Source organism: Oncorhynchus keta, chromosome 10 (genome assembly GCF_023373465.1).
Source record: "Oncorhynchus keta strain PuntledgeMale-10-30-2019 chromosome 10, Oket_V2, whole genome shotgun sequence".
NCBI classification, from domain to species: domain Eukaryota; kingdom Metazoa; phylum Chordata; class Actinopteri; order Salmoniformes; family Salmonidae; genus Oncorhynchus; species Oncorhynchus keta.
Window position 1 is genome coordinate 38,648,916 of NC_068430.1, and position 15,676 is coordinate 38,664,591.

A 15,676-nucleotide genomic window follows, 5' to 3' on the forward strand; every position below is an offset into this window, starting at 1 on the left:
ATTTCTGCCCTGCTAGAGCTGCCCCGGTCAACTGTAAGTGCTGTTATTGTGAAGTGGAAATGTCTAGGAGCAACAACGGCTCAACCGCGAAGTGGTAGGCCACACAAGCTCACAGAGCGGGACCGCCAAGTGCTGAAGCACATAAACATTGTCTGTTGCAACACTCATTAACAAGTTCCAAAATGCCCCCGGAAGCAACGTCAGCACAATAACTGTCCGTCGGTAGTTTTAATGAAATAAGTTTCCATGGCAGAGCAGCCGCACACAAGCATAAGCTCATCATGCGCAATGCCAAGCGTTGGCTGGAGTGGTGTAAAGCTCGCCACCATTGGACTCTAGAGCAGTGGAAACGAGTTCTCTGGAGTGAGGAATCACGCTTCACCATCTGGCAAATCTGGGTTTGGCGGATACCAGGAGAACGCTACTTGCCTGAATTGCCAGTGCCAATTGTATGGTGGAAAAGGAGCAATGGTCTGGGGCTGTTTTTCATGGTTCGGGCTTGGCTCCTTAGTTCCAGTGAAGGGAAATCTTAATGCTACAGCATACAATGACATTGTAGACGATTCTGTGCTTCCACCTTTGTGGCAACAGTTTGGGGAAGGCCCTTTCCTCTTTCAGCAGGACAATGCCCCCATGCACAAAGCGAGGTCCATACAGAAATGCTTTGTCGAGTTCGGTGCAGAAGAACTTGACTGGCCTACAGAACCCTGACCTCAACCCCATCGAAAACCTTTGGGATGAATTGGAATGCAGACTGCGAGCCAGACCTAATCGCCCAACATCAGTGCCGACTTCACTAATGCTCGTGGCTGAATGGAAGCAAGTTCCCGCAGCAATGATCCAACATTTAGTGGAAAGCCTTCCCAGAAGAGTGGAGGCTGTTTTGGCAGCAAAGGAGGGACCAACTCCATATCAATGCGGCAGCGTAGCCTAGTAGTTAGAGCGTTGGACTAGTAATCAAAATGTTGCAAGATTGAATCCCCGAGCTGACAAGGAACAAAATCTGTCATTCTGCCCCTGAACAAGACAGTTAACCCACTGTTCCTAAGGCCGTCATTGAAAACAAGAATTTGTTCTTAACTGACTTGCCTAGTTAAATTTTTTTAAATGCCCATGATTTTGGAATGAGATTTGTATAATTGTACTAGGTCTAAGGCACTGCATCTCGGTGCTAGAGGCATCACCTCAACCCTGGTTCGATCCCAAGCTGTATCACAGCTAGCTGTGATCGGGAGTCCCATAGGGCAGCGCACAATTGGCCGGGGTAGGCTGTCATTGTATATAAGTTGTTCTTAACGGACTTGCCTAGTTAAAGGTTCAATTAGAACAAAAATGAAAAGAAAAACAGGGCTCATCTGGGAGACTATGGTCTCAGCAGTGACTCCCTATCAAAATGAAGGTGAATAAACAGACCTTTGAGTAGGACACCCCTGACTAACTCCCTGCTTCAGTCCTTCTCCTCCTCCCTGCCATCTCATTATGTTCAGCCCTCCTCTGCAGGTGTTGATTGTTTGAGGGGGATGTGGGGTGAAGGACCAAGGTCAGTGTTTCTGGGGAAATACATTCAAAAATAACTTCCTGATCACAAAAACGGTTTAATTGAACCCAAGGCGGGCCATTTAATTTGACAAGAAATGGGTTGCAGTTATATCAACTACGCCTTTCGAATTCATGCCAACACATGAACACCAACTACTGCTTGGTATAGGCTCTCTAGAGGACGCCACAAGTCATCCCAGTTACATTTTAGGATCAGCATCAATGTTTTTTATTTTTATAATCAGGCCCAATGAAGAGTATATAACTAAGCATAGCAATGTTTCAATAAAACCCCCAAGAACAAATGATTCTATCCAGACAGTGGTGCCATATTACCCCAGTCCCAGATCAGGTTTGTGCTCTTGCCAAGTCCATTGCTCATTGTCAAGCCAAACATGCTTGGCATGACACTAAGTGACAAGTTGACATGATAGCACATACCGGCAGTCAGGCTAGTCAGTGTCATATTGTAGATTCCTGATAATCATTCCGTGTTCATTTCATATTTCCTCTCAACTTTGGCACCCTCCTGAGGACACATATGCATACACTCCCCATCACGCCATCGATTCTAGACAGGACTGTCGCGATTAAAACAGACACAAAACCCACGTCTTTTACAAAGTCTTTTTATTTCAGCATAATGGTAAGAAGCCTCTCCCCTTACTCCATACAATTAAAACTAACTGGATCACAAGGTTTATTTTAGTTATTTTTGATGCACTTATTTTGCCTACACAAAAGAATAATCAATATAAGATCCCATCTTAACTGGAGGACCATAACTGCATGCAAGACTAACAGAGAAAAATAAAAGGCTAACCTGTGATAGCTACTGTAGATGCTGTTGCTTACCTCTAGCAATATCATTTACTACAAATAGAAGGGGATTTGTATGAAAACAGTCATTGTCTTGAGGTACTACCACCTCTAATGTTTAAATTACTAGATGCCCTGGGCCCTCAACACAGTACTGATCCAAATGGTTCTGTCCATCTTCTTTGTCAAGTTGAGGAGTAAGAGGCTCTGTCTAAAGACTAAAATCTAGTACTGATTTAAAAAAGAAAAATATCCATATTCCATGTTTTTTTGTCTTTTGTTTTTATCACTCCAGTGTTTACAATACTTTCAGAAATGAAATAAAAAAAGGTCCTTGAAACATTAACAGAATCGTCAAATGCGATGGGGAAGAGAGAAGAGCTCTTCTCTAAATCGCTCCATCCTTTGTCTGATGCTTAGAAGAAAAAAAAACATTTCACTGTATTAACTGATCAGACAAAGAGATTCTATTGCATTTTCACCATAAGATTGATAACAATACTTAAAAAGACAAGAACATAGGGATTTCAAAGTTCATGGCAACCCGCCTTGCCCTATGGCCTCACAGGTGGGCAGTCGTGGTCACTGGTGGCATCTTCCCCACATTTCTTAGGGAAAGGGCTTGCCAAATCATACAGTAAGCTGGAGTCTCTTAACCCTGGTACTAGGAGGCACCTGTGTTTGCTGGATGGCATCCTCTAATCACCAGGCATAATTGAACAGTTCAATCTCTTAACTACTGCCGACTGTACATCGCAACATTTCTGGAATATACATACGGTATTACTAAATTAACAAAGGTACATTGTTTCACTAACAGTAGTAGCATGGTGATATAGAGAAACATTCATTGAATCCAATGATTCGGTTGAAGTGAAATCCAGCACACACAGGGAGTTCTCAGGGCCAAGTTTCAGAGAGCCCCTCCTAGGCTGCTCTACTAGTCCAGACAGGCTGCTGGGGAACACCACCAACAGACCCACTGACTAACCCACATAGAAATAGATAAAATGTCAGAGTAGGTAGACATTAACTAGAGCATCTCCGTGCTCTGTAACCATTACAATTAGAGGGGGTAAACCACAGACATGTTTAAAAGTTTGTTACATGTTACAGAGTCATTCATTACAATATTATTTAGCACTACATTGATTATTTAAGAGTCAGATCTTATTTGGGTTAAGGCTAACCCCAGAAAGAACATAACACAAATCCTTTATACACACACATACCCCACATAACTCAGGGAAAGGCATTTGTTAGTGTGTAGTGAAGCAATTGCTGATTTAGCTATGACAAAATGATCGATATGGCCTGTAGCTGGCCAAAGCACTGCCTGACTGATATTCGCACTATTAGCATCTCACTGGAATTGTCAAACTCCCAGGGTTACTGAATGATTACACAAGGGGTTACATTATTAACAATAATAACCAGCACTATATCAATTATCTCAAAGAACAGAGGAAGGATTTGCCAATGGCACTATAAGCCTATGCCTTATAGTGCCATTGCAGTAAGCAGTGTTCTATAAGGTTGACAGCTTTGGAAAAATATACCCCGCTTGTAAAAGGCAGTGGCTCGTCCTTATAATCGTATAATAATAATTAAACCATTAATTCAAAAAAACAAAAAAGGCAAATGAATAAAATACAAAACATAAAAAAATATGCACGCTCTAAGGCCACAAGATTTTGTATACCTCCTGCTATCCTCTCAACGTGAGGATCTGTACAAACTTGCTGAAGCTGCCATCTTGTGCCGTTGTTTTCCACGTACATCTGTAATGGAACTGACCGTGAAAGAGCCTGCGATCTTCTCACATAGACCTCTGTACATACGTACACCGATAAAGGGTGTAATGGGAAATGGTAACGCCGTCATCCTGCCTGTGCCACTTCCTGAGTCATCAGCACATCCTCTATCCAATAAAACATCCTCTGACCTGACCCTTCACCTTTGACCTGTTAGGACGTCCTCCACTTGCTTATACCGTCCTAAATTAACTATATGGAACCCCTTTTTCTTTAACAGTTCTGACACCTGTACCAGTCTGACAACTTCTCCATGTTTCCCCCTTTCACAAACTACATGTTCTACATTTTCCACAGACATCCTCTGTTGTATACTGTTATATATTCATGTATATATATATATACACACACACACACACACACACATTCATCATTACCATGGTGTAACGACAAACAGTAACCCCACCCTCCCCAAGAGTACCACCAAGTGCACAAACAATAAACCTAAATAATACAAAACTTAACTTTGAGAAAGGATCTGATATATTAAGAACAAAATAGACTAACTATCGAAGGAAACTCGCTCTCAAAAGACGACAAAACACAACAAATAAAACCAGGTAACTGCCAAAATAAAGGAAACACCAACATAAAGTGTCTTAATAGGGCATTGTGCCACCACGAGCCAGAGCAGCTTCAAAACACCGTGGCATGGATTCTACAAGTGTCTGGAACTCTAGCGCAGGGATGCGACACTGTTCTTTCACGCGAAATTCCATCATTTGGTGTTTTGTTGACGGTGGAGGAAAAATCTTTCTCGGGCGCCGCTCCAGAATCTCCCGTAAGTGTTCAATTGGGTTGAGATCTGGTGACTGAGACATACACACACACACACTTTAAACCCCTATGCACATTTGAGACCCGTTTCAAAGTCACAGATCTCTCCTTCTAGTCATAGGAGCTAAAATAAGGGGCAACTGAGCATTTTCACACATGACCCTAAGCATGATGGCATGTTAATTAAGTCAGGAACCAAACCTGTGTGGAAGCACCTGCTTTCAATATACTTTGTATCCCTCATTTACTCAAGTGTTTCCTTTATTTTGGCAGTTACCTGTATTTGTCCCTCTGTCATAGTAACCTCAGGACTGGAGCTGCAGGATCAGTCTTTGCCAGAGTGTGGCCACTGAGCGCAGGGCTGCATGACAAAGACCCCGTGGCAAGTCCTGTCTCTCTGTGGAGGTGGTAGTCGTGTATGTGTGTAAGTGTATGGAGGGACGATGGGGGTGGTGGGAATGTCAGTCAGACAGCCAGCCGACCAGGAGGGGGGTGCAGGGGGCTCCAAGTTGGTGGAGCGGGCGGGGGCTCCTGGGAGTAAGGGCGGGGCTCGCAGCACGGCTGGTTCTCCACCTTGGCCACACCCCTGCCCTGGCACAGCCGTCGATGTCGAAGCAGCCGGTCCGTCCGCGAGAAGTTCTACAACACATACACAGAGGAGGATTTATTCAGCATTCATTTAAAAAATAAAAAAAACAGATGAGTGTGTGGACACATGCCCAATACAACTAAACCCACTGTGTCTGTTTGGTCAAATGGGACTCTCTCATGCATGGAGACTCGTGTGCGCCTGTCAGAGTATGTGCACACATTCTCTTACCTGCTGGCACTGCTCATACGGAGAACACTGACGCGGGCAGGCATCTGTTTGTTTTGGTATGTGTCACTGTGTGCATCACCAGTGAGATACGTTATCTTACGTGATGGCACTGTTCGCCCTCAAAAATTACTTTTCTACCCTGGTAGGGCACATCTTTGCTACAAGTGCTGCATAGGTATGATGCGCGCCTGTATCAGTATCAGTATGTATGTGTGCTTCTGTGATAACAGTCTGCTATGAGCTGGCACTGCTCACCCGGCGACAGATGTTTTGTGACGTAAGAGGACATTTCCATGTGGGTCCACGTGTTCATGCGTTCCTCAGTACCAGCACGTAAGGCGTGTTCTGTTATGTGCTGGCACTGCTCACACTGAGAAGGTATCTTTCCAATGCGGGCGGCCGTGTGTGTGTGTGTGTACGTGCCTGGGTGTGTGTGCCTAAGTGTGTGTGTGTGTGTGTGTGTGTGTGTGTGTGTGCCTGGGTCTGTGTGTGTCTGGGTCTGGGTCTGTGTGTGTGCCTGGGTCTGTGTGTGTGTGTGTGTGTGTGTGTGTGTGTGTGTGTGTGTGTGTGTGTGTGTGTGTGTGCGCAAGTTCTCTTACCTGCTGGCAGCGCTCACACTGATAAGGCTTCTCTCCGCTGTGGACACGCTTGTGTCTCTCCAGATGGTAACGCTGGATAAACCTCATGTCACACATGTCACAAGCAAAAGGCTTCTCCCCTAAAAGAGCACACAAACAGATTCATCACATCAAATCCACAGAGTCCAACCACAACAAACTGTATATGATTTGCTCTTACTAAAGTCTCCTGGTTACATTAACTGCATCTACAAATGTTTGTTAAAGTGATGGGAAACTAGGTTTCTTTAGTTCTCATGACAAAAGTAAGTCCATTTCTGGACAGGAATTAAGCATGATAGGAAACTACACTTCCGGTAACATTTTAAGATGTTTTGTCATCAACTCATTATGTGTAGATTAGAGTGGAATCTCCGTTTTTGTATTTTTAAAAAATGATATTCATCATACCAACTCGATGCCCCTGAAACGTTTTACTTGATAGTTTGAGGCTGGTTCAACATCCCATCAAATGACTTGACAATCCAAACTCGAGTTTGTTGTGGTCGTATGTTTTTTGATTAAAAATAGCCTTTCTTGGGGATAAGGGTATGGTAAATGGGCGCATACCCGTATGAGTGTGGCTGTGTCTCTCCAGGTGGTTACGCTGTATAAACCTCATGTCACACATGGAACAAGCATACGGCTTCACCCCTATACACACACAGAGCAATACATTAGCTCTCATTCTCCAATGTGTACAAACAAAACTGAAAGAGCTCAAGCTCGCTCTACAAACACTATTCTGAGAGAAAAGTTGGCTACCATAAGCATGTTACAATTACAGTAAGTGCTTTTTGTCATGTCACAATGTGGACAATCTATTACAAGGACGTGAAGATGCTGCAATCTAACTGGTTTTATCAGCTCAAATGAAGACTACTTTTGATATTTAAATTGTTGCATCAAAAAAACACGAGTAGCTAAATATGAACAATCAACGCATGCAATTGTGAACTAAGCACCGAATAAAATTACATAATAAAATCTGGAATTGTGTGTCAATAAAGCCATTGCAGAATGCATTAACCCACCACAAAATAACTAGCTCGAAAGCCAAATATCGTAAAGTAAATATCACTAAATAACGTACCATGTGTGTCAACATCGAAAACTAACCATTTTACAATGTTAGTTGTAGTTACAAGTTAACAGAAATGTACACTAAACGATCATTGTCTAGCTAAGTAGCTCGACAATCTCTCACAAGCCTAAAACGCCACAATGTTTTAAAATATCAATGATTTAAGCCGACATGGAAGTGCCTGGTCAAGACACGTTGGAAACATTTCATTATTCTAATAAATTATGTATTCATTATCTTGACATCCAAATGATACATTCGCAATTAGCTGAAGATCTTTAGGGGTCTGGCTTTAAAAGGGCATTTCTTAAACAGATAATATGGAACATGTACTAGAATGTATTACAAATAGCGTTGCTGCAGTGTTTAAAACTTTAAAAACTAAATACTCATTTCTCGTTACAAAATGATGTAGACGAGAAACTGTTCTTTTCTAGAACTCTTCCAATACTTTCATCTGTGAAAGTCCATTACTAACATCCTTTACTAGCTTCTAAATGTGTGATGGATACGGTGAGCGGGCCCATACCCGTGTGAGTGAGGCTGTGTCTTGTCAGGTGGTAGCGCTGAACAAACCTCATGTCACACATGGTACAAGCGTAAGGTTTCACACCTGAATGCACAGAGCATTGAGATATTACTTTTGTTCCTCACACTCCAATTGGAAGTTTAAAGTACAGTATGTCCATTTATGCTTCAATTTAACCACTCATTTCAATCCATGCAATCATTTACAGGGGGATTCAGACGGAAGAATAAGGGAGATGTTTTCTCCAACAATTATTTTTTTTTACTATGTATTTTTCAAACGCTTTAGTCCACAGCCACAACACATCACATGAGCTGATGATTGTAGTCTAAACGGTAAAAATATCCCTTCTCATCCAGACTTCTGGAAATCAAACCTAACTTGAAAACAATACTTCCCCTATATTTCTTTGTGCATGACGACTAGCATATACATCCTGAAAACCCTGTATAGTGGGGTTCAGGTGTGGCCTGATCTTGGGCACAGTGGGTACGGTGAACGGACCCATACCCAAATGAGTGAGGCTGTGTCTTGAGAGGTGGTATCGCTGGTAAAACCTCTTGTCACACATGGTGCAACCGTACGGCTTCACCCCTACACACACACACACACACACACACACACACACACACACACACACACACACACACACACACACACACACACACACACACACACACACACACACACACACACACACACATCAATACACAACTTTGTACCTCGTTAGTCTTCCACTATTAGGTTCACCACACATTTCAGACACAAATACAGCACAGACAATATACACCAGGTGCTGTTATCAACCTTCTGCCTTCACGCAACAGAACTGGTGTTGCCATCTTTTTGTGGGGAAAGCAAACAGGTATTGGTAGCGCAATATATCACTAGAAATTGTAGACGAAGTAGAAAATTGATTTGTGTGATAATGTCAACACAAATTTGTAAGGCATGTGATCATCAGCACAGTGAGTGCGTATGCTGCTGTTCTGAATAGGCAAATTCACTGCAAGCAAGTCGCTGACTTTCTGAACACTCTCAGAGTTAAAACTCAGAATTGCTTAAATGTTGCTGAATATTCCTTAGTCATGTTTAGGGGGGAAAGGAGAGGGGGATCCAAAAGATTTAGTGCAAAGTGGCTAAGTTCGCAACACTGAGCTGAATTGGATGTTTTCAGATTGTAGACATCTTTAACCGATTCTGCAGGTTCCCAATAACAGCAATTCCAAAAACACTCATCATAACTGGTTTGAAAATACACCTAACCTTTTGGAAGACATCTCGACAAATGTGAATTATTCCAATTGAAAAATTATTGAGGCATGTTTTACTGTGTGGTCAGTGTAGTTATTTTCGCCAATTAAGATTAATGCATTTATTATGCTTTAGTCCCCAACACATGTCATGGCCTGATGACATTTGGTTGTAAAACTAGTCCTTCTCATCCTTAAGATAAATTACATGGATTTCTTGGGGTAACGAAACTGAACATCTAAAACAACATTTCACCTATATATTTATTTTAGCACAACTAGCATATCAATTCTGCCAACCCTGTGTACTGGGGTTCAGGTGTAGCCTAATCTTGGGTACGGTGGGTACGGTGAGCGGACCATACCCAAATGAGTGAGGCTGTGTCTTGCCAGGAGGTAACGCTGGTAAAACCTCTTGTCACACATGGTGCAACCGTACGGCTTCACTCCTATACACACACAAGAGCATCAATACATTACTGTTGTGCCTCACACACCATATTAAAGTCCAATATTAGGTTTACCATAAACTCCAAGCACAAAAACAGCAGGACTGACTATATACCCGTGGCTATTATGAACATTCTGCCTTCACACAACAGGACTGGTGTTACCAACTTTTTTTTAGGGGAGGGGGGCTGCACAATTTGTCACTAGAAGTTGTTAGATGACAACAAATAGCAAGGAATGTGAACATCACATAGCCGGTTGCTAATTCCTGAAACCTCTCAGAAGCAAACCCTCTGAGAATGCCTTGAATACTGCTGAATTTGTCTTAGTCACTTTCAGGGGGTAGAAATGGGAGGAGGGATCCAAAACTTTGCTAGATCTAGTGACTCTAGCGCAAAGTGGCCAAGTTGGCAACACTGAGCAGGATTGAGTGTTTTCAGATTGTAGAAATCGTTAACAGTTTTCAATGACCTCCATTTACAATAACACATAACTGTCTGGTTTGAAGAAGAAAAAAAACACATACAAATCCTGGAAGACATCTCCACAACCATCATTTAAAAAAAGACATGTTTTTCTAAACTTACTGAGGCATGAGTTACTGAGTGGTCAGTGGAGTTTCTAGCTTTTATCAAGAAGACATCATGTGCTGATGTCATCCGGAGGTGATATTAGCCCAACAGAGTCATCCTTAAAGGGTAATTAAATTCTGGACTTATTTGGATATTAAAACCTATAATAAAATAAACAATATATTTCACCTGTACATTTCTTTGTGCATGACTAGTTTATAAATCCTGCCAACCCTGTATACTGGGGTTCAGGTGTAGCCTGGTCATAATGACAGGAGTACAGTGAGCTGAACCATACCCATGTGAGTGACGTTGTGTCTCGCCAGGTGGTGGCGCTGATAAAACCTCTTGTCACACATGGTGCAAGCATACGGCTTCACTCCTACACACACACACACACACACACACACATACACACAGAACATCATTGTATTATAGCAATTGAAAATGTTCGAGCCGATTAATATGTGTACGCGTTGATTGTTTATTGACCACTGTTGTTAATCTATGCAATTATAACAGAGGATTCACACTGAAGAAATGTAAATTACACCGCCACTTCGATAACTCGCGGTGGTTTTGGGAGTCCAACAAAGCACAAGTTAATGTTATATTTTTGGATATACGTGAATTGAGGCTGAGCAACAAAATGTTATCTTTATAGAACACCATTTTAATTATGGTAGAAAATATAGGGTTTAGAATGTAGAAATATCACACTTAATGACAAGTTCACCATCTCATACCTAAAACACCACGTCACACAGAATACAAGACAACTAATCATATGTAGAGAGTGCCGTTCTGTTATCAACAAGCTGCTTTCATGTAGCAGAACTGACCCGTTTTCAGATGGTAAACCGACTTCAACTACTTTACAAAAAGGTTTTATTTTTTATTTTTTAAAAGAACTTGCTCAATTCAAATATTTTCGGGTTGAAAATAAACTATTAGATAACGCAAGTTATCTGAATCCGCATGCTATTGAGGTGCGAGTTATCGAACAGTCGGTGTAGTTGTTTTTCCCCGAATAACAAAACACATCACATGAGCTGATGACAACATCTGGTAGTAATATTAGCCCTTCTCATCCTCGAGGGAAATGGAATTATGGGCGTTTTGGATATCAAACCTAACATGCAAACATTTCACCAATAGCCTTAATGACATACCCATGTGAGTGACGCTGTGTCTTGCTAGGTGGTGGCGCTGGTAAAACCGCTTGTCACACATGGTGCAAGCGTACGGCTTCACCCCTATACACACAAAACAATATATTACTTAGGTTCTCAAAATTCATCCACTAAAAGTACTCCAATATTGTGTATCAATTTAAGCGCCACTGCTTTCCATCAGAACTTATGGGAGATTGTGATCAAATATCTTATCGGCACATTTCTTTGTGTATGATGACTGGCATTTAAATCCCGCCACCCCTGTAGACCAGGGTTCAGGTGTAGCCTGATCTTAATGACACGGGTACAGTGATCGGCCCCATACCCATATGAGTGATGCTGTGTCTCCGCAGGTGGTGACGCTGATAAAACCTCTTGTCACACATGGTGCAAGCGAACGGCTTCACCCCTACACACACACAGAACATCAGGTTATTTTTTGGTTCTCACTCAGTCGATATTATTGAGTTCAGTTAAAACTGTATATTAAAATGACGGCATATAAACATCTGATGTGCTTTATTAGCCGGTGGTACATCTGGCCTTAGTGGGTGTGAACTTACGAAGTGACGCATTTGTAATAGTTTGATCTTAGCAAACCAATTTGAGGCATGGCTCCAAATCAGAGACGTGTGTTGTGTTAGCGAAATATACAAGACCTGCAGGTTATACATCGTCAAAATCTGTGGTCAATGTGTAGCGCTTGTGGGGAAAACCAACTATCCGAAAGGGGAAAAAAACAGAAAAACAACAGAAAGGACTGAAGCAGCCAGCCACATTTCCCAGGGCTTTCTCCCGTTGTTACTATTGGGTTAAAGGGTCTGGTGCGTGAGTATGTATACCAGGGTTCATGTGTAGCCTGATCTTAATGGACACGGGCATGGTGAACAGACCCATACCCATATGAGTGATGCTGTGTCTCCGCAGGTGGTGGCGCTCATAAAACCGCTTGTCACACATGGTGCAAGCGAACGGCTTCACCCCTACACACACAGAACATCAGGTTATTTTTGTGTCTCACTATTCATCGAGTGAAGTCTTCCAATATTAAAAAGGTCAAGTATATACATGTATACGACATTGATTTCCTATTTTAAAATTTAAAAAAATAAATCACTGGATGTCAATAATTTACAGGTTATTTACCCTGAGGATTCAAAATACTCCGCCACCTCAATAGCTTGCGGTTGTTGGGGTTTTATTTTTTAAAAAGTGTTGACAAGATGCGTGAATTAAGGGTAGCCAATAAAATCTGCACTTGGATGACGACAAGTTTGTGATATCTTACCATTAACTTCACACCACATAACAGTATGACCCACAATATGTACCAAGCTGCATTATTGTTATCAACGTGCTAATTTCAAGGAGCAGGATTGGGTGTGTTACGGTGTTTCCGCGAGACAAGAAAACCAATTATGGTAACACTTGATCAATTCAAATATTGAGTTGAACGACAATTAAAAATACAAATTTGGAGAACCACGATATAGCCAACATTCATCATATACTAGTTACAGTGCCCTGGGAAATTATTCAGACCCCTTGACTTGTTCAACATTGTTACGTTACAGCCTTGTTCAATAAAACATTCTCAATCTACAAACAATACAGCATAACGACAAAGCAAAAAACGTTCCTTTATTTTTAGAAATTTGAAGGAAAAAAGGTAAATATTACATTTACATACAGTATCAATCATAAATGGACACACCCATTCCAGGGTTTTTATTTTTACAATTTTCTACACTGTAGAATAATACTGAATACATCAAAACTATGAAATAACACATATGGATGGAATCATGTAGTAAACAATAAAAAGTTAATCTAAAATATATTTTGATTTGTTTCTTCAAAGCAGTCGTTTTGCCTTGACAGCTTTGCACCCTTGGCATTCTCTCAACCAGCTTCATGAGGTATGCACCTGGAATGCACTTCAATTAACAGGTGTGCCTGGTTAAAATGTTAATTTGTGGAATTTCTTTCCTTCTTAATGAGTTTCAGCCAATCAGTTGTGTTGTGACATGGTAGGGGTGGTATACAGAAGATAGCCCTACTTGTAAAAGACCAAGTCCATACTACGGCAAGAACAGCTCAAATAAGAGAAATGACAGTCCGTTACTTTAAAGACATGAAGGTCAGTCAACCAGAAAATGTCAAGAACTTTGAAAGTTTCTTCAAGTGCAGTTGCAAAAACCATCAAGCGCTGTGATGAAAGTGGCTCTCATGAGGATCGCCACAGGAGAGGAAGACCCAGAACTACTTCTGCTGCAGAGGATAAGTTCATTACAGTTACCAGCCTCAGAAATTGCAGCCCAAATAAATGCTTCAGAGTTCAAATAACAGACACATTTCAACATCAAGTGTTCAGAGGAGACTGCATGAAATCAGGCCTTCATGGTTGAAATGCTGCAAAGAAACCACTACTAAAAAGGACACCAAAAAGAAGGAGACTTCTTTGGGTCAAGAAACACAAATAATGGACATTAGACTGGTAGAAATCTGTCCTTTGGTCTAATGATTCCAAATGTGAGATTTTTGGCTCCAACTGCCGTGTCTTTGTGAGACGCAGAGTAGGTGAACGGATGACCTCATGTGTGGTTCCCACCATGAAGCATGGAGGTGGTGTGATGGTGCTTTGCTGGTGACTGATTTATTTAGAATTCAAAGTACACTAAACCAGCATGGCTGCTGCAGCGATACACCATCTCATCTGGTTTGCGCTTAGTGGGACTGTCATTTGTTTTTCAACAGAACAATGACCCAACACATCTCCAGGCTTTGTAAGGGCTATTTGACCAAGAAGGAGATTGATGGAGTGCGGAATCAGATGCTCTGGCCTCCACAATCACCCAACTTCAACCCAATTGAGATGGTTTGGGATGAGTTGGACCGCAGAGTGAAGGAAAAGACGACAAGTGCTCATCATATGTGGGAACTCCTTCAAGACTGTTGGAAAAGCATTCCAGGTGAAGCTGGTTGAGAGAATGCCAAGAGCGTGCAAAGCTGTCAATGGCAAAAGGTGGATACTTTAAAGAATCTAAAATGTGTTTTGATTTGTTTAAAACTGTTTACTACATGATTCCATGTGTTATTTCATAGTTGAGGTCTTCCCTATTATTCTACAACGTAGAAATAGAGAAAAGAAAAACTGTTGAATGAGTAGCTGTGTCCAAACTTTTGACAGGTACTGTAAGTATTCAGACCCATCACTCAGTATTTTGTTGAAGCACCTTTGGCAGCGATTACAGCCCTAGAGTCTTCTTTGAGTATGACGCTACAAGTTTGGCACACCTTATCTGGGGAATTTTTCCCATTCTTCTTAAGCTCTGTCAGGTTGGGTGGGGAGCGTCGCTGCACAGCTATTTTTAGGTCTCTCCAGAGATATTCGATCGGGTATAAGTATGGGCTCTGGCAGGGCCACAAAGGCATTGCGACTTGTCTCGAAGCCATTCCTGCGTGGTCTTGGCTGTGTGATTAAGGTTGTTGTCCTGTTGGAAGGTGTTCGTTTGCCCCAGTCTGAGGTCCTGAGCAGGTTTTCATCAAGGATCTCTGTATTTTGCTCAGTTCATCAATCCCTCGATCCTGACGAGTCTCCCAGTCCCTGCCACTGAAAAACATGCTGCCGCCACCACCATGCTTCAACGTAGGGATGGTGCCAGGTTTCCTCCAGATGTGACGCTTGGCATTCAGACCAAAGAGTTTAATCTTGGTTTCATCAGACCAGACCAATCTTGTTTCTCATGGTCTGAGTCTATAGGTGCCTTTTATGCAAACTCCAAGCGGGCTATCATGTGCCTTTTATTGAGGAGAGGCTTCCGTCTGGCCAATCAAAGTCCTTATTGGTGGAGTGCTGCAGAGATTGTTGTCCTTCTGGAAGGTTCTCCCATCTCCGAGTTCTCGGTCACCTCCCTGACCAAGGCCCTTCTCCCCCGATTACTCAGTTTAGCCGGGTGACCAGCTCTAGGAAGTCTTGGTGGTTCCAAACTTCTTCCATTTAAGAATGATGGCAGCCACTGTGTTCTTGGGGAGCTTCAGTGCTGCAGAAATGTTTTGGTACCCATCCCCAGATCTGTGCCTCGACACAATCCTGTCTCTGAGCTCTACAGACAATTCCTTCGACCTCATGGCCTGGTTTTTCCTCTGACATGCACTGTCAACTGTGGGACTTATATACCACAGGTGGACTCTAAGCTGTACAAACATCAAGGATGATGAATGGAA

The 15,676-nt window shown here is 42.1% G+C and overlaps 1 protein-coding gene across 50 annotated transcripts in view; it reads right to left on the reverse strand.

Annotated features, from left to right (window-relative positions):
- Positions 1–2,152: 2,152 nt before the first annotated feature.
- LOC118388658 (gastrula zinc finger protein XlCGF57.1-like) overlaps positions 2,153–15,676 on the reverse strand; it is a 31,966-nt gene continuing 18,442 nt past the window's right edge. For 25 of the 50 annotated variants that reach the window (XM_035777953.2, XM_035777965.2, XM_052526970.1 and 22 more), the window contains 10 exons: positions 12,349–12,432; positions 11,775–11,858; positions 11,447–11,530; positions 10,573–10,656; positions 9,618–9,701; positions 8,510–8,593; positions 8,000–8,083; positions 6,957–7,040; positions 6,369–6,487; positions 2,153–5,588 (listed from right to left, as the gene is read on the reverse strand). In XM_035777953.2, coding sequence (XP_035633846.1) covers positions 5,415–5,588; positions 6,369–6,487; positions 6,957–7,040; positions 8,000–8,083; positions 8,510–8,593; positions 9,618–9,701; positions 10,573–10,656; positions 11,447–11,530; positions 11,775–11,858; positions 12,349–12,432 — 965 coding nt within the window. In that variant the 3' untranslated portion in view covers positions 2,153–5,414. The remainder of the gene's footprint in view (positions 5,589–6,368; positions 6,488–6,956; positions 7,041–7,999; positions 8,084–8,509; positions 8,594–9,617; positions 9,702–10,572; positions 10,657–11,446; positions 11,531–11,774; positions 11,859–12,348; positions 12,433–15,676) is intronic. The other 25 variants (XM_035777950.2, XM_052526978.1, XM_052526974.1 and 22 more) reach the window with 19 other exon arrangements.